Raw genomic sequence first — 25,112 nt, 5'->3', positions numbered from 1 at the left:
GCACAATAAAAATTGTTAACCCTCTATAACTTGTTTCACAATAGTAAAAAATTAATTTTAAAATAAGGAATATATAGCTTTGATTGAAAATATATATTGACATATATTACACTCAAGATACTAAGCAATTTTGTCAGGAGCCATGATTGGGTGGAAAAGCCTGTTTTAACATAATCCCATCATAGAGAATTAATCTAAATGTGCCTAGGATCACTGTAAACATATACAAGCAATTAAGATGTAACTTGAAGAATTTTTGATATTTCAGACTTACTCTACGCAGGGTATTTTGAAATTCACTTCCCATTTCTAAAGCTGTAATAATAAATACTCCAAGAACTAAAAGTCCCCCTGGTAGCATCCTGGATACCTAAAAACAGAAATACAGCATTAGCTAACAAAAGCATTTGACATTTTATGCAACCTGTGTTTGAGAAGCTAAATATTAGATCAGTAAATGCCTACCTAGTACCAACTATATGCACAGCATTGAGGTGAGGGCTTTGAAAAAAAGGTTAAAATATTGAGAAATGGATGATAACCAAGATGAATGGGGTGTCAATCTTCCTAGAGTATTCTTAACTTTCTACCTTAAAACTACTTAATAAACAAAACCATTTCATAATGGCACCCTTTAGTTACAGCTGGAGAAGGCAATGGCACCTCACTCCAGTACTCTGGCCTGGAAAATCCCATGGACGGAGGAGCCTGGTAGGCTGCAGTCCGTGAGGTCGCTAAGAGTCGGACACGACTGAGCAACTTCACTCTTACTTTTCACTTTCATGCATTGGAGAAGGAAATGGCAGCCCACTCCAGTGTTCTTGCCTGGAGAATCCCAGGGACAGGGGAGCCTGGTGGGCTGCCGTCTATGGGGTTGCACAGAGTCGAACATGACTGAAGTGACTTAGCATAGGATAGCATTAGTTACAGCAATAAGCAAACTTCTTTCTTATAAGATCAAAGACAGAAATCTCTACTAAATTTTTCAGTGACTTCCACTATCAGCTAAATAAACAAATTTTATCTTAGGCTGGTATTACACTCTCTAAAATCTGATGGATTTGATATGCAGAGTCTCATCTGACACTACTTCCCATGAAATATTCAAGTGTTAATCACAAACTTCTCACTGTTCTCCTCACATATGGCCAGGTTTTCTAACTCTATATCTTGCACTCAGCCTGGAAGGATGTTCTCTTGTATATCTACATGTTGGAACTCTACTGAACACCTCAAAGTCAGCTTGAGGAAGCTATCTTCCTCGATCCTTTGATCTTCAAACTCATACAGGATTTCACTACAGTTTTCCCATGGAGCTTATCACATGAACCTGTGCTGTGGTTATGTGTTTCCTTACTGGTTGATCTGGGAGCTCCTTATTAGAAGAACTTAACTGTCAACTACCTCTGTATTCCTATAATATCCAGCAGAGTCTGGGATTTGAAGAGAGGGAGTGCAATTTGAAAATCCACTGTTTCCTATTGTTTAGATTTACAAATCTAAATTTTAAATTTAAATCTTAAATTTTAAAATTTAAATTTTAAATCTCAATTTTAAAAATCTTATTGATATTGGGTTTTTATATTATTTAGAGCTTTTCCGTACTCTTAAATAATAAATGGTTAAAAATCCTAGCAAGTTTCTGTGTCCACAGGATTATCTGCTTATAATAAATCTCTTGAAGTGGATAACCAGGCTAAAAAGTTATACATTATTTTTCAGGATTTTGACACATACTACCAGTTTGTCCTTTATAATATCTAATTTTCCTTCCATATGACTGTGGCTAGTTCCTCATGTCACAGGTATTGCTTTCTACCAGCTATACTCAAAAGATCAGAGTGCTCTGGTTATCTTTTATGTACTTAATGTATACGCAAAGTTTTCAGAAAATTAGATACCATAATCTAACTCCTAATATATTTGTATTATGTCTGCTGATGTGGGAGAGCTGGGTTTGATCCCTGGGTGGGGAAGATCCCCTGGAGGAGGGCATGGCAACGCACTCCAGCATTCTTGCCTGGAGAGTTCCATGGAGAGAGGAACCTGGCGGGCTATACAGTCCATGGGGTTGCCGAGAATCAGACATTACTGACAACGAAGCACACAGCACATGTTTGCTGATACCTCCATCTGATTTCATAAATTCTAAATACTATAGAGACACAAACTTGACCTACAAAAGCAACGAAATTTTCATATTTAGAATGGGGAGCCTGCATATCTTTTCAAAATCATAAATAAATAAAATTAACCATTTCTTTCTAGAGGCAATAAAGCTATATACTTTGCCCTATAAATTTTATGTTTGTATAGATGCATATAGATTTTTTAATCCAGTAAATATTTAATATTTCATTAGAAGATCATATTAAATTTTTAATGGATTTTTTTTAAAAAACCTAAATACTACATCCCAAAATAAATGCAGATAAACAAGTATGTGTGTTTGAAGATTTAAAGCTAAATGGAGAAGGAACTAATTCTACTTTTACCTTACTTTAACACTGTTCATTGGATGATATAATCCAATTCACTTTTAAGTGAATTTATTCGTTTCCTTCTCCCACCCCAAATCTGTTTCTTCTTTGTGTAATGGCAACACCACTTTCCTGGACACCCTGGAAAAAAGTCTCCGTAACCTTCTCCTACTCTCACAATCTCTTTACTGCCAGTCTAGTTGGTCACTAAACCATCTTAACACTAGCTCTTTCTCTGAAATGTTTTGGCAATGAAGTTCAGCCCTCTGCTTCAGTTTGTTGATTCATCCATTCACTTATCCTTTATTCTGGTGTTCTCATCATAAACCACGGGAACACTACACTTGACACTAAGGATACGGCCATAAACAAGAGACATGACCCCTGTCCTCATGAAGCTGAAGGGTCTAGTCACTAGACAACGTCATCTTTTCTTGAACTATTACTATAAGTAAGTTTTCTGCTCTTTCCAGTCTCCCTACTCTCCATTTACACTGTACCAAGGCACTGAAATTACTATCTCAATTATTGGCAGATCAATCCTCCAAATAGGGAGCTCTCAAAGTCTACCACAGAGCGACAGGCTCCCAAATGAACTCCTCCCTTCCCAGGATGACTGACACTTCAAACCATCCATAAACTGACCCCATACAGTCTTAAGCCTAAACACCCTCTTTAATACACACCATGCTTCAATTATACCCAGTTGCCTGCTATTCTAACACACCTTTAAATTTCATGCCTTTGGGTCACTTATCCACACCTTTGTGCATTCAGTGTCCTCCGTGACTTCTTCCAGCAAAGTCCTATTCATCTTTAAAGTTCAGAGTCTTCTGTGAAGCTGTTTGAATCCAACCACTTATAGATATTTGATCATCCCCCACTCTATACTCCTATAGTACTGTTCTATTTAATCTCATTTGGTAATAATGTTTTTCACTTTGGTTAAAATATAAATTCTAAGGATGTTAAAAAAATTTTTAACCATCATTTTACTTTCTCAGTACCTAGCTTAAGTCTTTAAAACAATCTGACCAGCAACAATATTATCAATAACTAGTATTATTTTAAAGTATAGAAAAATTGGAAATAAGCTAAATTAAAAAACACAACAGGTAAAAGTCAACAATGGAAAAGCATAGCATAATGAGATCAAAGGTTTTCAAGTCATGCTGCCTGGGTTCAAATCCCAGTTTCACGACCTGTTACACTAATCTTGGGTGAATTACTTAACTCCAAGTAAGAAAATGCTTTTTTAAAAACTAGATACAAGTAATCAACAACAAAAAAATATAATCATGAATGAAACACAGCAGAAAATTCTCCTAATTTTTTATATACTACTCAAGTTTTGAAAACCTATGAGTACTCGGAAATCCTAGTCTAGTAACCTGAGAATAAAGTATTTTTATTTTGTTAGCAAACACAAATTTAACTATATAAAGAGACAAACATGATGACCTGGTGGGCGTGTTCTGTGGCCCACTCTTCATCCAAGTTATCCAATTTGGCTTTGGAATGTGTGGGGCTCTCATTCTGTTCTTCTTTGGGTGGTGTTCTTGTGGCAAGAATCACATAATCCTTTTGTGAGGAACACTTGAAAACAAATTAGAAAAGCTTACTAGAGGGAAATGTCACCGAGGAATGCAAAGCCTTCATGATATGCAAAAACTGAGCAATATTCATAGCAGCTTAAATTGTCAATACCTGTATTATAATGGAATGAATCTACAGGGAAACCAATGTTGATGGACAGCCCTACAATATTTCCCTCACGTGTTATCTTTCAATCTATTTAATACCAGCTCCTTATTCATTTGGCATCATGAATATGCATCATGCAGTGGGCCTTTAAAATGGTTTACTAGATGACCGAAAGAACTGCATCTTAAAAACGTATTTATATATTTCTGGCTGCGTTGGGTCTTCTCTGCTGCGCGTGGGCTTTCTCTAGCTACATGCACAGGCTTCTCTCACTGTGTAGCACGAGCTCCAGAGCAGAGGCTCAGCAGTCATGGCACACAGGTTTAGTTGCTCTGTGACATGTGCGATCTTCCGGGACCAGGGATCAAACCCCTGCCCCTTGCATTGGCAGGCGGATTCTTAACCACTGGACCACCAAGGCAGGCCCATAAACAGCACATACACTAAAAGATGACATGCTTGGTCAATTTTCTAGTTATTTTATTTATTTTCTAAGTAATCTCAACAGATGAGATAATTCAACAAATATAAAATCCCTGGAAAATAAAGCAAGAAATGACCTTGTGCATCTTACTTTCACTGAAACAATGGTAGTGGGGAACTTGCTCATATGGTCCACAGAAAAACCAAGTGGGTGTAGGACAGATAACCGAAGTGTTATATTAGATGGATGTTCCTCAGTTTTAACAGCAATTAAATGCTAACCAAAAGTGGGAAACCTGAAGATAAAATTGGGGAAAATTTACTAGCTCAGACTCATTATAGTGAAAATCTCCTACAGAGTAAAAGTACAAGGTAGCATGATGTTATCCTCATGACCTGAAATCCTAATCGTTAGTGTCATCCTGGAACAGAACAAAAAAAAATGAAGAGAAATTATTTCAATAAAAGTTATTTCCAGAATGTTACACTGAAATGAACACTGGGAACAGGTAGGCACTGATTAAGAAAACTCTTTGCTTTCATAAAATCTATGATTTTGAAAAGAAAAAGAAACTGACTCTGAGAATAGGAAACAGGCAAGCCTGAAAGCTCGAGGGGAAGGAGGGGATAGTGATGAACCTGGAAAAAAGAGAAAGCAGCAGCAAGAATGCTGGCAGGAATGAGAAGGCAGCATGAAGAGGGAGTGGAACTCTCCTAAACTGTGGGAGACTCACACGTGAGACGGCGGTTGTGCTGAGAAACGGGCTACGTGCAGTACGGGAAGTCTGAAAAAAGGTACTTCTCCCTGACCTTTTGCCTTTACTGATTACATCTTTCTCTAAGACTTTTCTTCCCTTCAGTTTTTAAAATAAAGGGAAGTAAAGATCCTTAAATAAAAGGTTTCTAACAAAAAGAATCCCGTAATAGATGTTAAGTAACCTGAATCTAAAAGCCCTGCCAGAGAGGCCATCTGGCCGGCTGGTGAGAAGCCTCATGAGGCGGCAGGACCTGGGTCTGCCCTGTCTTATGAGAAATCAGGTTTGTGAAAACTCTTCGAATGTACCTGTCTCTCAGGGCTACACTAACACTAACTAAGCACATTCAGAATGATGTTGAAAACGAGAATACCATGGAGGGGTATGAGCACACAGATCCCCTGCAGAGTGCATTCTTTCTAAGTAGACAACACAGGACATCCAATTATAAGAGAAAGTAGCTTAGGAATGTGCACAGTAGCAGAACAAGGAGCGCTAATTATGCAACTTGAATGTTCTACAGCATCATGCTAAAATACCCAGGAGGAAACCCGTCCCGACGGACTTTTATTTGTTATTAGGCCTCAAAATCAATCCTTGGAACATAGTACACTCTCCCCAAATAGAGTGAAGATAGAAGCAGCCGGTGCGCCTGCGTGACTCTCGTCCGTTCACTGCTGTGTACTGCTGACAGTCCTCCCTGCTGATTAACACACCTTCCCATCAATTATAAAAAGTCAGTGGGTGCTCATGCTTTTTAAAGTAATTCTCCAAACAGTTGTTCCATTTTGCATTGCTTTTTAAACTTAACTCTAAGAGGGAAATAAAATCTAATTTCCAAATTTCTCCCAGTCTCTGTCCCTCCCTCTCCAGTGAACCAATATTAAAAAAAAAAAACAAACCTTCAGTAAACGAGTACCATGGTATGTAATAAAATATGTTACCTTTATTTGTTACAGGTCTGAGATGAGACAAACTCAAAACTGTCAAAAGCTACTTTGTAAAGAATTTGACAACCTGGGATTAAAGATTAGAGGGGAGTAAAAATCACTTTGAAAAGACAATGAAATGTGAATAATCTGGTCAGTAAAATTCTAATTTTGGAGTTTTTACCTTATAGGTTACTTTTACATTATCAAAAGGGAACGTGTTCTGACTTGGGCAAACCTGGGTTACATTCTTCTTCTTCATTCCATCCCTCCATCACCTAAGTTGGGTTTAACTATTAAATAGAATACTTTAACTTTAAACAAATTAGTTTCATCAATAAACGCACAAGAAAAGATACATACCTGTCCTATTAAAAGACCAGAGACAAAAGCTTTTCCCTGCAGATTGATGTTTGAAAGATACTGGCCAACAGTCTCTTCTACAATGTAGGTTCTTCCCATTATTAAGAACTAATTCAACTTCCTAAATTACAAGAAAAAATATACAGCATGTTTAGGCAAAAACCAGAATTTGCAATGGCTTTTCTCATGGGGATAGTATAGAGAAACTGTACTAACCTGACAATATCCCAAATCTTGCAGTGACTGCTTACTCAATAGAACATTCTTTCTTCCAAATTGTAATTCTCAATAGAGAGTTGCAGGAAATGACTCCCAATCAACTACAGTTGACATAAGCAATAAGCCTAGTCCCATATCTCAGAAGATATGGAAAAGGAAATGGCAACCCGCTCCAGTATTCTTGCCTGAAGAATTCCATGGACAGAAAAGCCTTGTGGGCTATAGTCCATGGGGTCGCAAAGAGTCAGACACAACTGAGCGACTATCAGTCACATATCACAGATAAAGAGAACACTAAGCTAGTGAGCCACACACCAGATTTCTTACTGAAATCGACCATTCCTTGGTTGTATCACCTTTGGTAATTTACTGCAGAGCCTCTCTGTGCTCGTTTCTAAAATAAAAAAGATGATAATTTCTGAGGTGCTCAATGAGAGGTTCAGTTCAGTTCAGTCGCTCAGTCATGTCCGACTCCTTGCAACCCCATGAATCGCAGCACGCCAGGCCTCCCTGTCCATCACAAACTCCCGGAGTTCACTCAGACTCACGTCCATCGAGTCAGTGATGCCATCCCACCATCTCATCCTCTGTCGTCCCCTTCTCCTCCTGCCCCCAATCCCTCCCAGCATCAGAGTCTTTTCCAATGAGTCAACTTTTCACATGAGGTGGCCAAAGTACTGGAGTTTCAGCTTTAGCATCATTCCTTCCAAAGAACACCCAGGGCTGATCTCCTTTAGAATGGACTGGTTGGATCTCCTTGCAGTCCAAGGAACTCTCAAGAGTCTTCTCCAACACCACAATTCAAAAGCATCAATTCTTCGGCGCTCAGCTTTCTTCACAGTCCAACTCTCGCATCCATACATGACCACTTGAAAAACCATAGCCTTGACTAGATGGACCTTTGTTGGCAAAGTAACGTCCCTGCTTTTGAATATGCTATCTAGGTTGATCATAACTTTCCTTCCAAGGAGTAAGTGTCTCTTAATTTCATGGCTGCAGTCACCAGTGATTTTGGAGCCCAAAAAAATAAAGTCTGCCACTGTTTCCACTGTTTCCCCATCTATTTCCCATGAAGTGATGGGATCAGATGCCATCTTCATTTTCTGAATATTAAGCTCTAAGGAGAATCAAATTTATGCATTCAAGAAGCACACTATGGAGACCTACTATGTCCTAAAAACTGTGCTAAAGTGGGATGGCACAAAGATGAATAATACTTGGCCTCTGGCCTTGAGTGATTCAGAGTACAACTAGAATGATGGAAGTAAACAAAAGCAATGTAATAATAACAAAAACATGCAGAGCTTTCACTCGTATAAAGCATTGTTCTAAGTATTTAACATATGGTGACATTTCACACACACACACACACACACACACACACACGTACATAGAAAAAAAAAAATAAAGACATGATTCCAAAAACCTAAAAAGAGCCATAGAGACTCTGAAGAAACACAGTAGCAGCATTCTGAATATAGGTAATAGTCATTACCTGCAAAGAAATTCCAATCTTATTCAGGGCAACAAAGCCCAGGCAATTCTAGATGTGCTGGGGTGTCTTAACTAACACCACTAAAATAAACTGCCAGTCACAGTGATTTTGCATTATTCTAAAACTAAAGCCCAGAGAATTGGTTCTGGCCTATTAGATCATCTATTTTTTTTTTTTTTCGGTATTATCTCAAAATGCATTAAATTTCTTCCTAGCTCTCAGATTTGCACATATATTTGCTAAGTCTAGAACTGTCTATCATCAGTGCCTCTATAAAGTTAAGGGCTTTCCACTTTTAGCACCTTAAGGTATGCAATTCTGCATATCAAACTCTCTTCTACTTCTCATGCTATTCTACTCCTTTCCTTCTGCCCTAAATAATTCTTAATTCTTACAAGAAATAACAATGGTAGTCACTCCAAGGTTATGATATGTAACTTTCTAATCTTTCTTTTTCTAGTGTCATATACTAGCCATGTTAATATGTAAGAAACTGAATGCAATAGGAAGATGAGAATCTTTGGGTTATGAAATCTAGTTGACTGCTGGATTTTTTTTTTTTTCTTTTCGTGCTCCTTTAAACATTTAAAATGTAACCAATCATATTAGACTAAAGGGTAATACTAAAAATGCAGATCTTCTCTTACACAGTTCAATTTTTCCTGAAATGCTGCATATCAGCAGAAGCTTTGGAAGTTGTTAAAAATTGGATTGAAACCACTCAACTTTCCTGGAGTCTAGTTTGCTAGTCTTCAAAATAAAGAATTTAGATCATAGCAGATCTGAAAACCGAATTTTAGAATCCTGTAAGTCCAAGTATAGAACATCTGTGTTTTCCAAATAGTAGATCAATAATGATGATATTGTGGGCCCAGGACATAATACGGGCTTCCCAGATAACTCAGCGATAAAGAATCTGCCTGCCAAGCAGGAGTTGTGGGTTCCATCCCTGGGTCAGAAAGATCCCCTGGAGAAGGAAATGGCAACCCACTCCAGTACTGCCTGGAGAATTCCATGGACAGAGATGCCTACTGGGCTACAGTCCCTGGGGTGGCAAGGAGTCTGACATGACTTAGCAACTGAGCACATTTGCAAGACATAATACAGTACTGCACATACCAGTAACCTTATTTAAAGTGCTTATATAGAATATTTTAAGGTTTCCTTGGTGGCTCAGATAGTAAAGAGTCTGCCGGCAATGCAGGAGACCAGGGTTCGATCCCTGGGTCGGGTATATCCCCTGAAAGAGGAAATGGCAACCCACTCCAGTATTATTGCCTGGAGAATTCCATGGACAGAGGAGCCTGGTGGGCTACAGTTCATTGGGTCACAAAGAGTCAGACACGACTGAGTGACTAACACACACACAATATTTGAGGGGAAAGAAGTCCGAATGAAGCTCCTTTCTGGTATTTTCAAAGGTGGGAGGACTACATTAGGAATGCTTCATTTTCAGTAAAGAATTTAGCAAATTCTTTTCAAGAATAATCGAACATGCAACAATTCCCAGATTCAGCTTAGAAGCCATCGAATTACAATCTGGAAATTCTGTTACGCTGTCAGGATGGTTTTTAAGAATGTGTTTAAAAATTTCTGTTCCGATAGTTTTTCAATTTAACAATATAGACACAAGGCAACATTTTCCGCAACGTTACCTTAAAACATACAAATAAAAGCGACACGCAAACTCCACTTGGTTTTTTCCTGGAGATTAAACGGAACTCCTTACATTTCTGCTAAATCACTGTTACCCACCCCTGCCACCGAAAACAAACAAAAGCACCTAAGTAAGACAAGTCTCAAAACTGGATCTGTGTTGTGTAGGAGTGTCGGTCCATATGTTTCCTATAATCTGTCCCTTTCTTTTCCTCCTTGAAAAGGCAGCTCTGTGTCCGAGTGCACACATTACACACACACACATGAATTCCACCCTCAAGCTGACTCACCTGTACTCAGACTATGCACACGTGGCAGACAAATCTGACGGACTGTCAGACCACCTGAGGAGGGGGTGAACGTGTAAGTATAAGTCTCCAGGAACCAGATGCCCGTCCGGTCCCAATTCCACAGTCAGTGAATTCATCAGAAAGCGACGGACTTCCCGAAACCCGGGGTCTCTGGAGTCAGGTGGCGCGGATTGATGACGCAAGCTGCCCCCCCCCCCCCCCCAAGCTTTTACCGCAGCATCTCAGCCAAAGCTACTGCGGTCGCCACCCCGCCCCCTTCTGGGCGCCATTGAGAGCGTGGCAGTGGCCCAGCGCCTGCTGTCCGGCCCTGCCAAGACCGATGCCCTCTAGTGGCTCAGTGTCTAGAAACCGCCAAAGAGGACGACCCATGACATCCCGAAGCTTTGACGGTAAGGTTGCCTTGCTCTTCGGGGAGGAACGTGGGTTAACGAGTACGATGTGGCGCCACCTCGCGGAGGAGTGGTCCACGCGCAGGCGAGAGTCGGGGGCCGGGGGTGAAAGAAGGAAGCGGAATGGGTGGTGCGGAATAGGACTGACGGAAGGGATTGGAAAAAACTACGTTTCCCAGAAGCCTGCGCGGCTTGAAGCTGGGCGGAGAGGCGGGTGAGAGGAAGCCGGATAGCGGCCCGCAAGACAGGGTCAGAGGCTACCTCTGAACTCGGATTCCCAGGGTGCACAGCTTCCGGCGGCTGCGCGCGCACTGCGAGCGCGGGCGCTGGGCGCGTCTAGTGCCGCGGCTAACACAGAGTTCTATTTCCCAGGGTCCCGCCGCGGGAGTCTCCGGCGGGCGGGCGCGCGCGAGCTACCGAGTGAGGAGGTCGAGGCGGCCGCCCGGACCTCTGGGTCCTCTGTGTCTTCGCCTTTCTTTGACGTTTCTGCCGCGTCGACCGCTGCCGCCGCGGTCCCCGGCCCAGTCGACATGGCGGCAGTGTTGCAGCAGGTCCTGGAGCGCACGGAGCTGAACAAGCTGCCTAAGTCCGTCCAGAACAAACTTGAGAAGTTCCTTGCTGACCAGCAGTCCGAGATCGACGGCCTGAAGGGGCGGCATGAGAAATTTAAGGTGGAGAGCGGTAAGTGCGGCGCTCTTCCCGCCCTTGTTTCTGGGCCCGACTCCACAGCGGATGCTGGTCTTCCCTTGCAAGCTCGCTGTGCCCACAGCTTCCCTGGTAGCATCGCTTCTCCTCAGTGGGCACCGTAGGCCTTCTCTCAACTACACGCCCTCCCGGTTTGATACGAAAGAGCTTTTTTGTTTTTAAAACCTGACTCTACGTGGACTTTCCTTTTGTTTGTAATTAGAGTGGTCGCATTTAGGAAAACCTGACGAACGATGTCCAGCAAACCCACCGTGGTGATTGGAGTCTATTTACTCGTCTCTGAGAGTGTGCGACTCTTGACTCTTCTAAGCCTGTCTTTATGTTGCACGTTAAATGAAAGTAGTTTTTGCTGTTTTCTAGTAGTCTATGTTCAGAGGCCTGTGTCTAATTGATAACTTCCTGCATTTGTTCTGACTGTCGCTTTGGTCCGGTGATGAACTAAATGTACAAAAAACGAGTAGGTGCCTGAGACAGCGCTGGAAGCACAGTAGACGTGCAGTATGTTTAATGTATCTTACTTCTCTCTAAAAATTGAAGTTTGATAGAAAATATATTAAGGTCTGTTTACAAATACCTGTAGTAAACCCACACATAAGAAAGTTCCTGGCATAGTGACTTGAACAACGTCTAAAAAAGGTTAAGATCATAGTAATTACCAGTGGTAATATGGCGATACAGAATTGATGTTGAAAATTAAACCGTTTGTGTGTCTTGGTTTACCAGTTTTTTGGGGGTAGGTTGGGGTGGGGATTGTAACTGGTTTTGCTAAGTGGATTGAAACTCCTTAAGTGAGTTTTCGTTTAAAAAACCGAAACAGTTGTAATTGTCAAGCAGAATTGATGTTGAAAATTATCTGAATCCCAACGCTGAATATAGTACACTGCATTGTATTTGTTGATTTACAAAATAAACATTGAATGTCTTCCATGTGACTGATACTTTTAAGTTATCAGTTGCTTCCCTTGGAAAGTTAACAAATATTTTTACATAAATTTAGTAATTTTGTATGTTCAGGTGTTATTTTGGCTATTTTAATACAAGCCTTTTTAAAACAAATCAGTTATTAACCTAAATGATTTTTTTTCCATTTAATTATTATTATTTTGGGGAGAGTTTGCTTTATGCTAAGAAGTCAATTGATGTGGGGGGGAAATACCATGATAAATAAAACATGTTGCCAGCCTTGAGGAATTTTGTAATCTTGTGGAATAAACATAAAAATTATTTGTTAAAACCCCATTCAGGCTTTATTTTCTTTTGTCATATACGTATAAGTCAGCTGGAAATGTTGCATTGAAGTCCTTTACCGTACTGGCTATTTGTCTTTACTCAGATTCGTTCTTATATAAAGTGTGGGTTCCAATATTATGTCCTAAATCTTAAAATCAAGGTTATTAAGAATAAGTAGCAATGTTGACACTGTACATGTGTGTGTTTGATTTTTTCTTTTTTTCCTCTGATCATCTGTAGAACAACAGTACTTTGAGATTGAGAAGAGACTGTCCCACAGTCAGGAGAGACTTGTGAATGAAACCCGAGAGTGTCAAAGCTTGCGGCTTGAGCTAGAGAAGCTCAGTAAGTATTTAGTTATGTCTTTCTAATATTTTGGGGGTATTGAGGTCGGCTACTCCTTTAGACGCTTTGAAAATATTTAATTACTGTATATGAAAATATTGATTGTCCTTATTTTAATTTATGGTAATATTAGGATTTTTTTTTTCATTCAGCGGTAAAGACATTCAAAGAGTACAGGGCTTGTTGGTCAGGAGGTGTGGGTTCTAGTTCTGACTGCTGTTAAAAGCTCTTTTGTCATATAAATCGTGATAGTGTTTATTGTTTACAAAATGGCTAGGACCCCTTGTCTGTCTACTTCCAACAGCTGTATGTGTCAAGTGAGGTGTGTATCAACGCATTTTGAAAAGGCTAAAGCACTAAGCAACTGAAAAAGTAAAGAGAGTGACTTAGTTATTTTTATGTTGAAAAATTAAAGCCTATTAGTTCCATTATAATATTTGTTTTAACTCTCATTATAATTTTTATAAATATTTAAAAATCTAAGGATGTAATTTCTGCTTTAAGGTGTAATTTCCTTGAAAGCTGAGCAGCCAGTTTTCTTCATAAGTTTTCTTACATCACTGCTGCTGCTGCTGCAAGTCCTGAAAATACATAAGATCTGAAAGATGATCTGTTTTATGTGCTTTGTTTGCAGTAGAAAAAAAGCAAACGTAGGAAGATCTTTATAGAGTTCAGTTCAGTTCAGTTGCTCAGTCGTGTCCGACTCTTGGCGACCCTGTGAATCGCAGCACACCAGGCCTCCCTGTCCATCACAAACTCCCAGAGTTCACTGAGACTCACGTCCATCGAGTCGGTGATGCCATCCAGCCATCTCATCCTCTGTCGTCCCCTTCTCCTCCTGCCCCCAATCCCTCCCAGCATCAGAGTCTTTTCCAATGAGTCAACTCTTCGCATGAGGTGGCCAAAGTACTAGAGTTTCAGCTTTAGCATCATTCCTTCCAAAGAAATCCCAGGGCTGATCTCCTTCAGAATGGACTGGTTGGATCTCCTTGCAGTCCAAGGGACTCTCAAGAGTCTTCTCCAACACCACAGTTCAAAAGCATCAATTCTTCAGCACTCAGCCTTCTTGACAGTCCAACTCTCACATCCATACATGACCACAGGAAAAACCATAGCCTTGACTAAATGGACCTTTGTTGGCAAAGTAATGTCTCTGCTTTTGCATATGCTATCCAGGTTGGTCATAACTTTCCTTCCAAGGACTAAGCGTCTCTTAATTTCATGGCTGCAGTCACCATCTGCAGTGATTTTGGAGCCCAGAAAAATAAAGTCAGCCACTGTTTCCACTGTTTCCCCATCTGTTTGTCATGAAGTGATGGGACCAGATGCCATGATCTTCGTTTTCTGAATGTTGAGCTTTAAGCCAACTTTTTCACTCTCCACTTTCACTTTCGTCAAGAGGCTTTTTAGTTCCTCTTCACTTTCTGCCATAAGGGTGGTGTCATCTGCTTATCTGAGGTTATTGATATTTCTCCCGGCAATCTTGATTCCAGCTTGTGTTTCTTCCAGTCCAGCGTTTCTCATGACGTACTCTGCATATAAGTTAAATAAGCAGGGTGATAATATACAGCCTTGACGTACTCCTTTTCCTATTTGGAACCAGTGTGTTGTTCCATGTCCCGTTCTAACTGTGGCTTCCTGACCTGCATACAGATTTCTCAAGAGGCAGATCAGGTGGTCTGGTATTCCCATCTCTTTCAAAATTTTCCACAGTTTATTGTGATCCACACAGTCAAAAGCTTTGGCGTAGTCAATAAAGCAGAAATAGATGTTTTTCTGGAACTCTCTTGCTTTTTCCATGATCCAGCGGATGTTGGCAATTTGATCTCTGGTTCCTCTGCCTTTTGTAAAACCAGCTTTACAACATCAAAAAACATCAGGAAGTTCACAGTTCACGTATTGCTGAAGCCTGGCTTGGAGAATTTTGAGCATTACTTTACTAGCATATGAGATGAGTGCAATTGTGCAGTAGTTTGAGCATTCTTTGGCATTGCCTTTCTTTGGGATTGGAGAGTAGGGACATCATAATATTTATTACTAGATACAGCTGGATTTTAATTTGATTGGGAATGCAAGAAGCTAATAAGAGAAAAGCGAAGTATCAGTCTTCTTAGCTGAGTCCATGCCCACTGGCTATATATTTGAGTCGAAATTCTTTTTTGGCTAATTTTGGCACATCTCATTATTAAAACATGATGTATACACACGATGGTATGTATACATTTGTAATGAGAATATAAATATTGAGTAGCTGCATGTGACTCATCACCTATACATTGTTTTATCTTGGCATGAAAAATAAAAGGTTTGTAGAGCAGTAGTGCTAAACAATTTCAAGAAAATGACTGATCACAGCTTATATGAAATCTGGAAAGGGGAGAGGGAGGAGAAGATGGGGACAAATTTAGATAGACACACTTTGCTGGGTGTACAGTTTTTTTTTTTTTAATGTTATTCTGAATTTGTAAGTTTAGAAAGCTGTAAATAGCATTAAAACTATATAGAAAATCTAGACTAAATTAGCAGAATTTTTTTTCTTTTAATAAGCCAGTTTAACTTGGAAATAGTAATAATTGCTCATTAAATCACTAGTACATAATACGTGTTTTAGTGGAAGAAAATTTCAGAAAGTATATTCTTCCTAATTATTGACATAACATTTAAAAGAGAAACTATAAGGGGAGGTAATACATTATAGGTGGACATCCTAGGACTAAAAATTCAGTATTAAGTATAGCTCTTTTTAAGGCCATAAACAGCTGAATTACAATTATCTGTTATTGTGATGTACTCTGTACACACTTTATGTGGTTTAGACATTATTTGGTCTCTTGATTTTTGTCTTTAATTTAATTTTTAATAAATTTAATTTAATTTTAATTTATTAAATTTAAAAGTTTAATTTAATTAAAATTTAAAATTTTAATAAATTTAATAAATTAAAAATTTTAATTTTTAAATTTGTAAATATAGTTCCGTTTTTTATGATTGACTTAGAAGACATCATTGAAAAATAAGGAAATGAGTAATTGCAAATACTTTCTCCTAAGAATGTTGGCTAAAATGATTGCAAATATGATTTTGCAGACAGGATAGCATATTTAAAAAGTTGTACTAGAAATGCAGTAAATTTGGGTTGTACTTAAGAATTTGAAATGCAGTGTTATACAACTCAACCTTTCTGAAACTCAGTTTCTTAATTTCAAAGTGTGTATGGGTGACAGTTGAATAAAAGCTGTCATTGCAGATTTTAAGCTTACGTGTGTGACATTCATAAAATTCCTTTTATCCAGACAGTCAATTGAAGGCACTTACCGAGAAAAACAAGGAACTTGAAGTTGCTCAGGATCGCAGTGTTGCCATTCAGGTAATAGTTATTCCTGTGAATAAAGCTGATTGTGAACATGAAACTTGAGGAATTTTTCTGTTCTAATTGTGCTTATTGTTCATTCAGTCAATGGGAAGATGAAATATGTTCAATTAGGAGAAGCTACTAACAAAAATGTGTATACATAAATTTCTTAGTGGGATTTTATGTTGTAATGATTAATTGGACATTCTTTTTACTTATTGGAAAATATGAGTATTTGATATGAAAAAAAAACACATTTGTTATTAGCTATGTAGCTCTTAAGTCATGATTTTTAAAAAGGGGTTTTTTTTGCATTGTAACTAAAATGCCATAAATTTGTAAGTAGGGTAGACATTCAGGCTGTATGTGCCTAGTCGCTCCATTGCCTCCTACTCTTTGTGACCACATGAACTGTAGCCCACCAGGCTCCTCTGTCCATGGGAATTCTCCAGGCAAGAATACTGGAGTGAGTTGCCATGCCCTCCTCCAGGGGATCTTCCCAACCCAGGGATTAAACCCAGGTCTCCCACATTGCAGGCAGATTCTTTACCATCTGAGCCACCAGGGAAGCCCAGGTGTTCATAGATCCATCTATATCCATCTACCTACTCACCTACTTACCTACCATTCTTTTAGAAATTACCTATTTAATGCTTACTGTTGCCCAGTCATTATTTCAAGTATTTCAGTGCAATTGGGGATATGGGTGAATCTACACTGATTAATCATTTCTTTAGAGTAGTGATTAAGAATAACAGATTGATGGTGATCACAAGGATTGCAGGCCAGTTTGTTTAATAAAGTGATCATACTCGGTGATTCTTTGACCAGGTAGACCTTCAGACTCTTGGCGTTGGTTTTTAAAAAATTTGCTTTTGATTTCAAGAAATACATACAGAAAGTATTTATTGTGGGAAAGAGTGATAGACTTGATTCAATAGAAATGTAAAATTTTCTACATACAAAGAACAAATAGAATCACCAAAAAGTATTTTCTCATTAAAAATATGACTATATATATATATCTTTAATACATGACTACTTTAAAATTTTAAGAAAACCATTCAAGGGGGGAAATGGGCAAGGGAGTTTTTAAAAACATAGGACTCTGTACAAATAGCCAGTAACAATATGATATGTTATTCTGCTTCACTCATAATCAGGAAAATGCAGATAGGGTAACAGGATATAATTATTTTTCACTTCCCCATGTTAACATTGGTTTTTCTTTTTTTCTCTGTTGGTTTTTAAAGCATAATCTTCAGTTCTGGCATAAGGGGCTTGAGATAGGCAGTTATGACTTAAAAGTCTATAAATTGCCATTGTCTTGCTACAGAGTAATTTGTCAAAATATATTAAGGGTTTTAAGTAATTCCATTTCTGGGCCTATTTCTTGAGAAATAATTTGAACCAGGGTACAGTGATAGTCGTCAGTTTTATTTTATGACAGAAAAATTAGATGTAAATCAAGTTTCCCTTGAAGGCCTGTTGAAGTAATTATATAATTATATGACACTTCCAAGTAATTAGAAAGTGACATGGGAAATTTTTTTTTTAACTTTTTATTTTGTTTTGGAATATAGCCGATTAAGAAACAGTATTGTGATATTTTCAGGTAAATAGTGTAGGAATCCAGCCATACATACACATGTAAGCATTCTTCCCCAAACTCCTCTCCCATCCAGGTTAGAGATTATTTTTGTGAATCTAGGAAAAGTAATCTAAAAAATCTAGAATATGAACAGAAGTATTGAGATTATGGGTAATTTTTAAACATTTTGATGTATAAGCCATGAGGAAGAAAATCAAGCAAATTTAAACCACAGCTAATGATAATTAAAATGCCAATTCCATGTTCATTTCTTTATAATTGATCAATTTGATTTTCATATTTAAATATATTATGCTTATTCCTTTATGTGACAGAGCCAGTTTACAAGGACGAAGGAAGAATTGGAAGCTGAGAAAAGAGACTTAATTAGAACCAATGAGAGACTATCTCAAGAACTTGAATATATAACAGGTATGAAGAACTAGCTTTAACTTCTAACTTCACTCTTCTCTTCTAATAGAGCTAAGATTTAATGCCCAGTACATTTCTATTGGCTGGTGTTCGTCATAGCTCATAGTAGATTTCAGAGTAATGTATCAGATCATTCTAAGTACTTAAAGAATGCTACAGACAAATACACAAATGAAAAACATCTCAGAATTTGGGCCAAGGTTTATGTACCACGATATGGTTTATAGTATCGAAATTGGGAACTTGTTTAGACGTTTGGTTGTAGAGGCTGAACACCTTCATTTTGTACAGGCATCTTGCTGTCCACAAGCATACAATTTAGGGACCTAAAAGGAGAGCCCATATTTGAAAGGGCAGACCAAAGGAATTAGGAAGCAAGAATATAGAATATAATATAGTTGATGTATTTAAATGAATGTGACTCTTAAGCAGTTTAATGGTATCCAGTTCCCTTTGGGTCCTTTTTCTAAGAGTTTTGAGAAATTTTATTTCTGCCAAAGAAAGAATAAATATTTATTTTACTATACAATAATAGTCAATTCAGTAACTAGTCTCAGAAAAAAAGTTACTTTTGATCAACTAGTGGGTAGGTAAAATTAAGTTTTCTCATAAAAACCTGCATGTAAGGAATATAAGAAAAATTACATGTATATCCTGGCTGGTTTTGAGTATAAATTTTTGATATATATACTTGCTTTTTAACTTAAGAAATGGCTAATTTGTGAATTTTTAATAAACTTTTGGTTAATATGAGGAAATTAATGTAATATTGTATATTTAACTTTACATATTACATTTAAAATAACCAGTATAATTTGCATATTTGGTTGGATGCATGAATCTGGCTTCATTTAAAATTAAATTTGTGATTAAGCATGGGAGAAGCAAGTTAAAATAGAATTGAGAACTACTTATATTCGATGTTTATATTCCTAGAGATGCATTTTTGATATTTGGTTCCTCTGAGCATTAATCATTTTCCCTTTCTCTTCTGACCTTTCTAGAGGATTTTAAACGTCTAAATGAAAAACTTAAGGAAAGCAATGCAACAAAGGGTGAGCTTCAGTTAAAACTGGATGAACTTCAAGCTTCTGATGTTTCTGTTAAGGTGAGAAACAAGTAATTTCTAATGCACAAAATACAACATTTGCTTTATACTCACCTAAATTATAATTTAAATATAGGCAAATTATCTATAAAGTACTTAAAAGCCATATTTTTTTAATATCGGGATTAAGTTTTAAGATAATTTTGATTGAACTATTTTGTTTATGGGGTATTTAAATTTCATATAGTGTTTATCTGGTTCTGTTTTCTGTTAAGAATGCATGCAAATAGTGATTTCTATTGTAAAATAAAACTCTGCTTTTGTCCCTTAGCTACACACAAAATCTTTTGAATAACCATACATTAATCTTTCCCTATAAACCTTTTTTTCTCGATTTCCTTAGTATCGAGAAAAGCGCTTGGAGCAAGAAAAGGAGTTGTTACATAATCAGAATACTTGGCTCAATACAGAGTTGAAAACCAAAACTGATGAACTTCTGGCTCTCGGCAGAGAAAAAGGAAATGAAATTCTAGAGCTTAAATGTAATCTTGAAAACAAAAAGGAGGAGGTAAGTTAGTAAACTTACCAAAATGTAAGTTGTTGGTTACAACTTATGTTTGTGTGCCAACTTATAAAAATTTATTTAGTGGAATACCAAATTAAATATTTTGTAAGATTAGCGATTCAAATGTGGAGGATATAACACATAAACAATTGGCCTCAAAAATTAACCAATTTCATTTAAATAAAGAACTTAAGATATTCTTTGATGAATTTTGATAATGTCTTCTGACTTATAGTGTATCTTTCCTAAGATACATGTTTAAGAAGTGGTGGTTAGATTCTGTAAGCTAAATCCAAACATGTTCTTATGTGAGCTGCTATTTTTCATTTTCTTAAGCATTCATATTTTATATAAAATGCTTTTTTTTTAAATAATTATTTATTTTGGGGAATGCAAGGTTTTCATTGTTGCAGGCAGGCTTTCTGTAGTTGCAACTTGTGTGGGCCACTCTCTGCTTGCAGCTCACAGGCTCTAGAATGTCAGCTCAGTAGTTGTGGCCTGTAGGCTTAGGAGCCACATGGAGTCCTTCTACACCAGGGATCAAACCTGTGTCCCCTGCATTGGCGGATTGTTAACCACTGGACCACCAGGGACGTCCTATAAAATGCTTTTTTGATAGGTGGGGATTATTTAGCTTTTATTTGGCAGTGAAACTTTGTATCAAATTAGTTTCAGTTAATACAGTATCCACTACCGCCCCCACCCCCCACCTAACTCTGCATTTTTGTTTCTAGGTTTCTAGAATGGAAGAACAGATGAATGGCCTGAAAGCATCAAATGAGAATCTTCAAAAGCATGTAGAGGATCTGTTGACCAAACTGAAAGAGGTATAGTTGACCCCTTTAAAAATGTCTCTTTTACGAAAATATTGTAACACTCCAGAACCTGTTAATTGTTAAATGATTACATGTTTTGCACTGTTCCTAACACCATAAAGTATCTAGAACACTTTTATATATTGTAGTTAGGCTAAAATCACTAGAATCAGTTGTATACCACACCTAAAGTACTATCTAAAAATAAATATGGTTAATTTTAATGACATTTAACTACTCTGCTTTAAGGTAAAAATATCAAACATTTTATCCTTAAGGTAATTCATCACTATCATGACAACTGATTTTAATTGTAGTGGTGTTTTAATCTTTACCTCTACTTTCGAAACTGAATTTTTTATCTTGGCATTTGGTAAGCATTCTGAATTCAGTTCAAATGAGACTCTTGTAATTGGTTTTTTGGTGTTTTGTTTTTTTTTCAGGCCAAGGAACAGCAAGCTAGTATGGAAGAGAAATTCCACAATGAATTAAACGCTCACATAAAACTCTCTAACCTTTACAAGGTAAATACTTTACCATACATTTTTGTGCCCTAATGTTGCATTAATGGATGTTGGGTAACTTTTTTAAGATTAAATTTTAGAGTGCTGCTGATGATTCAGAGGCAAAGAGCAATGAACTGACCCGAGCAGTGGACCAGCTACACAGACTTTTGAAGTCAACTGGAGAAGGTAAGACTTTTCAATTATGGGAAGATTGTTCCTGTTTTTAGATAGAAGGTACTGTTTTCTTTACCCTTGTGTAGATTTAGAGGTCAGATTAACTTAATTAGGGACAAAATTTGATATATAAGAAAGATGCTTAGATCAAATTTTAAATTCTGTTTCAGCAAATAGTATATTTGAAAACATAGGTAGCTAATGTTTTTCTGTTTTTTGCATCTAATAGCCTTATATGTGTTCTGATTTCTAATAGGAAGTTTTTCTTCCATTTTTGAAACATTTACTTTGATAAATACATACGGGTTTATAGTTTGGGTACTGTCTTAATCCATAAGTAAGTATTACTTTTTAAGTTATAAAGTGTATTTTAAAGTCTTTGGTTTTCTTCTATACTTGCTTTTTTTTAATGTAAGTTATTTATGTATGATCTTTTCCAGTTATTTCTTGTGTTCTAAACATCTAAGATCAGAGTAAGCCAAAGAGTTACTTAGAGCCACTGTTTTATAGTTTGAGTTCCCCTAGTTTCCCACTTTTATAAGAGAGATGGCAAAGAAGAAATAGATTCACTAGGCCACACACCTCAGGAATTATAAGTACATTAAGAGCTTCAAGCTCTTATCAACCACAGCACCTGTAGAATTTAATATTGTCTGTTGAAGGGAAAAATAATGACTATTCTGTTTTATAAACTCAAAGATTTTAATTATGTTTTTGGTTATTCTGTCTCTTATCATGTTGTTAGCCAGTAAAGGATTTCAGGAACATATCATAGAGGTGGAAGAATCTAAAGATCGAATGGAAAAAGAAATGCTTGAGAAAATAAGGAAATTAGAGAAGGAATTAGAGAATGCAAATGACCTGCTTTCTGCCACAAAACGTAAAGGTATGGGTTAATAGACGGCTTACTAAAGGCTAGAAATACTGGAACTTTCCTACGTCGTCCTCACTTAACGTCACTAATAGTGGTTCTTATTGTCAGGTGTAAGTACCATTTGATCACACATGACTGTGTGTTAGTTTCTGGAATAGTTTTAACTATTAACACTGCATGGTTTTTAGAATTGTGTTAAATGATTATTTGTTGTCGTACTTTAAAGTCTTTGTAGGAATTTATGCATAATGTACAGTAGGTGTCACTTTTTGCTTGTTCTGTAAGAAATATTAGTGGCTTTAGTTTGAAATTTTCCAGAAGTATACTAGATTCTGTGTGTTGGCACAGGGGCCATCTTATCTGAAGAAGAGCTTGCAGCCATGTCTCCTACTGCGGCCGCTGTAGCTAAGATAGTGAAACCTGGCATGAAGTTAACTGAGGTAAGAAGGATCTCAAATCTTGTTTTCCATCAGCAAAAAGCGTTTAGACCTCTCTGACTCTTACTCCCCCCAAAATTTATTCTTGTTGTTTAATGATTAATATATCGTTTTAGGGAAGGCTTTCTTGGTTCCTGGTTCTATGCAACATATAGTAAACATTTCCATCTTGTGTAATTGCTGGATGAATGTTTGTAAAGAAGCTATACAGGCTATATAATGCTTGGATTTGAAATGATCTCTCTTCTTTCAGCTGTATAATGCTTATGTGGAAACTCAGGATCAGCTGCTTTTGGAGAAACTAGAAAACAAAAGAATTAATAAGTATCTAGATGAAATAGTGAAAGAAGTTGAAGCCAAAGCACCAATTTTGAAACGCCAACGTGAGGAGTATGAGCGTGCACAGAAAGCTGTGGCAAGTTTATCCATTAAGCTTGAACAAGCCATGAAGGTTGGTTCCATTCCTAAATTTTAACTGTAGAAAAAATACATAGGAGAAATAATTTACTAAGTAGGATGGTTCTTTCTTAGAAATAAAGAATTTACCTCAAAAGCTAATTGCTTTTTCAGTGGTAGAAAGTGAAGTCGCTCAGTCGTGTCCGACTCTTAGCAATCCCGTGGACTACAGCCCACCTGGCCCTCCATCCATGGGATTTTCCAGGCAAGAGTACTGGAGTGGGGTGCCATTGCCTTCTCCGTTAACAGCGGCTAGGCATATTATATTTACTTGGAGCTGGTATACTTGGTGACAGCCTTAGTGCCCTCGGACACGGCGTGCTTGGCCAGCTCCCCAGGTAGCAGCAAGCGCACGGCGGTCTGGATCTCCCTGGATGTGATAGTCAAGCGCTTGTTGTAATGCACCAGGCGTGATGCCTCGCCAGCGATGCGCTCGAAAATGTCATTGACAAAGGAGTTCATGATGCCCCTGGCCTTGGACGAGATGCCGGTGTCCGGATGGACTTGCTTCAGCACCTTGTACACGTACACTGAGTAGCTCTCCTTGGGGCTGCGCTTGCGCTTCTTGCCGTCCTCCTTCTGGGCCTTGGTCACAGCTTTTTTAGAGCCCTTTTTAGGGGCAGGAGGAGACTTAGCCAGTTCAGGCATGTCTATAATGACAACACCCAACAACACAGAAGTCAGTGGTAGGGTAATTATATATTTTAAAGTTTGTTGTTACATTATTAAACATCTCTAATTGCAAAGTGTTTTATCTTTATTCAGCAAACATTGAAAACCTTTAGCATTTTTTAAGACGTTTGGGATGTTTTCTGTAGGGTTCTCTAGTGGATGATAAATAGCCACACTCTCTTTTTGTAATAGAACCTTTCTAAATTTAGCAATGATCGTTTTTTGTCAGGCAGTTCTGATATTCTGTCTGGATATGATAATACTGTTTGTTGAAAAGAACTCCTTTATAAAAATATCATTTCACAATTTGGCAAATCTTTATATACATTATTTTGTTACTGTTCCTCTGTGTATTAGAAGTACCAAGGAAGTTTAAGAATATTCTTTATTTCTTTAGATTCCTTTTTAATAGGTATTGGTTTAAGAAGAGTATTTATATGCTGGCTTCCCAGGTGGTGCGAGTGGTAAAGAACCTGCCTGTCAATGCAGGATACGTAAGAGACGCGGGTTCAATCCCTGGGTTGGGAAGATTCCCTAGAGAATGGCATGGCACCCCACTCCAGTATTCTTGCCTGGAGAATCCCATGGACAGAGGAGCCTAGTGGGCTACAGTCCATAGAGTCGCAGAGTTGGACACAACTGAAGCAATTTAGCATGCACACGTGCACAATGTTGTTTTTTATTAAGATACAGCTATTAATATTACTGAGAAATCTTTGAGAGTTATTAAACAAATTTTATTGAAGGAAATTGGTTAAATCAATTTGTATGTGCTAAATAGTATAAATGCATCTCTGTGGTGTGTGTGTGTGTGTGTGTGTGTGTGTGTGTGTGTGTGTGTGTGTGTGTGTGTGTTAGTCACTCAATCTGCCCAACTTTTTATGACCTCATGGACGGTAGCCCACCAGGCTCCTCTGTTCATGGAATTCTCCAGGCAAGAATACTGGAGTGGGTAGTCATTACCTTTTCCAGAGGATCTTCCTGACCCCAGGAATTGAACCCAAGGCTTCTGTATTGCAGGCAGATTCTTTAACATCTGAGCCACCAGGGAAGCCCAAATGTGTCCTTAATTTGACTTAAACTTTTATTGCTGTTGTTATTATATTTTAGATGTCAGTTTAAATCAGGGTGTGTTGTGTCTTAATGGTCTCTTTTTCCTAAATCAAATTATGTCTAGCAGTCTTGC

General features: G+C 37.9%; 3 protein-coding genes across 7 annotated transcripts in view; 1 reads left to right on the top strand and 2 right to left on the bottom strand.

Moving 5' to 3' along the window:
• The window catches only part of ODR4 (odr-4 GPCR localization factor homolog), a 109,119-nt gene extending 98,607 nt beyond the window's left edge, over positions 1-10,512 (bottom strand). For 2 of the 5 annotated variants that reach the window (XR_011560914.1, XM_070768578.1), the window contains exons 1-4: positions 10,315-10,508; positions 6,655-6,775; positions 3,942-4,076; positions 275-370 (exon numbers count right to left, since the gene is read on the bottom strand). Coding sequence is in view for 3 of the 5 variants with exons in the window: in XM_070768578.1 (XP_070624679.1) it covers positions 275-370; positions 3,942-4,076; positions 6,655-6,753 (330 nt within the window). In the remaining 2 variants the exon portion in view is untranslated. Of the gene's footprint in view, positions 1-274; positions 371-3,941; positions 4,077-6,654; positions 6,776-10,314 lie in introns of all 5 variants that reach the window. The other 3 variants (XR_011560915.1, XM_070768579.1, XM_070768580.1) reach the window with 3 other exon arrangements.
• A 79-nt stretch (positions 10,513-10,591) lies between these two features.
• TPR (translocated promoter region, nuclear basket protein) overlaps positions 10,592-25,112 on the top strand; it is a 63,901-nt gene continuing 49,380 nt past the window's right edge. Inside the window, exons 1-13 of the mRNA XM_019976211.2 lie at positions 10,592-10,724; positions 11,097-11,405; positions 12,900-13,004; positions 16,298-16,371; positions 18,283-18,379; positions 19,384-19,487; positions 19,831-19,995; positions 20,727-20,819; positions 21,251-21,331; positions 21,412-21,499; positions 22,233-22,373; positions 22,710-22,801; positions 23,052-23,249. Coding sequence (XP_019831770.2) covers positions 10,655-10,724; positions 11,097-11,405; positions 12,900-13,004; positions 16,298-16,371; positions 18,283-18,379; positions 19,384-19,487; positions 19,831-19,995; positions 20,727-20,819; positions 21,251-21,331; positions 21,412-21,499; positions 22,233-22,373; positions 22,710-22,801; positions 23,052-23,249 — 1,617 coding nt within the window. The 5' untranslated portion in view covers positions 10,592-10,654. The remainder of the gene's footprint in view (positions 10,725-11,096; positions 11,406-12,899; positions 13,005-16,297; positions 16,372-18,282; positions 18,380-19,383; positions 19,488-19,830; positions 19,996-20,726; positions 20,820-21,250; positions 21,332-21,411; positions 21,500-22,232; positions 22,374-22,709; positions 22,802-23,051; positions 23,250-25,112) is intronic.
• On the bottom strand, positions 23,419-23,902 carry LOC109570339 (histone H2B type 1-L-like). The gene has a single exon (XM_019976216.2). The coding sequence runs from the start codon at positions 23,900-23,902 to the stop codon at positions 23,522-23,524; it is 381 nt and encodes a 126-aa protein (XP_019831775.2). The 3' UTR covers positions 23,419-23,521.

This window comes from Bos indicus, chromosome 16 (genome assembly GCF_029378745.1).
Source record: "Bos indicus isolate NIAB-ARS_2022 breed Sahiwal x Tharparkar chromosome 16, NIAB-ARS_B.indTharparkar_mat_pri_1.0, whole genome shotgun sequence".
In the NCBI taxonomy this organism is placed as follows: Eukaryota; Metazoa; Chordata; class Mammalia; order Artiodactyla; family Bovidae; genus Bos; species Bos indicus.
Note: the sequence above shows the minus strand (reverse complement) of the source record. Positions and strands in the feature narration are given on the sequence as shown.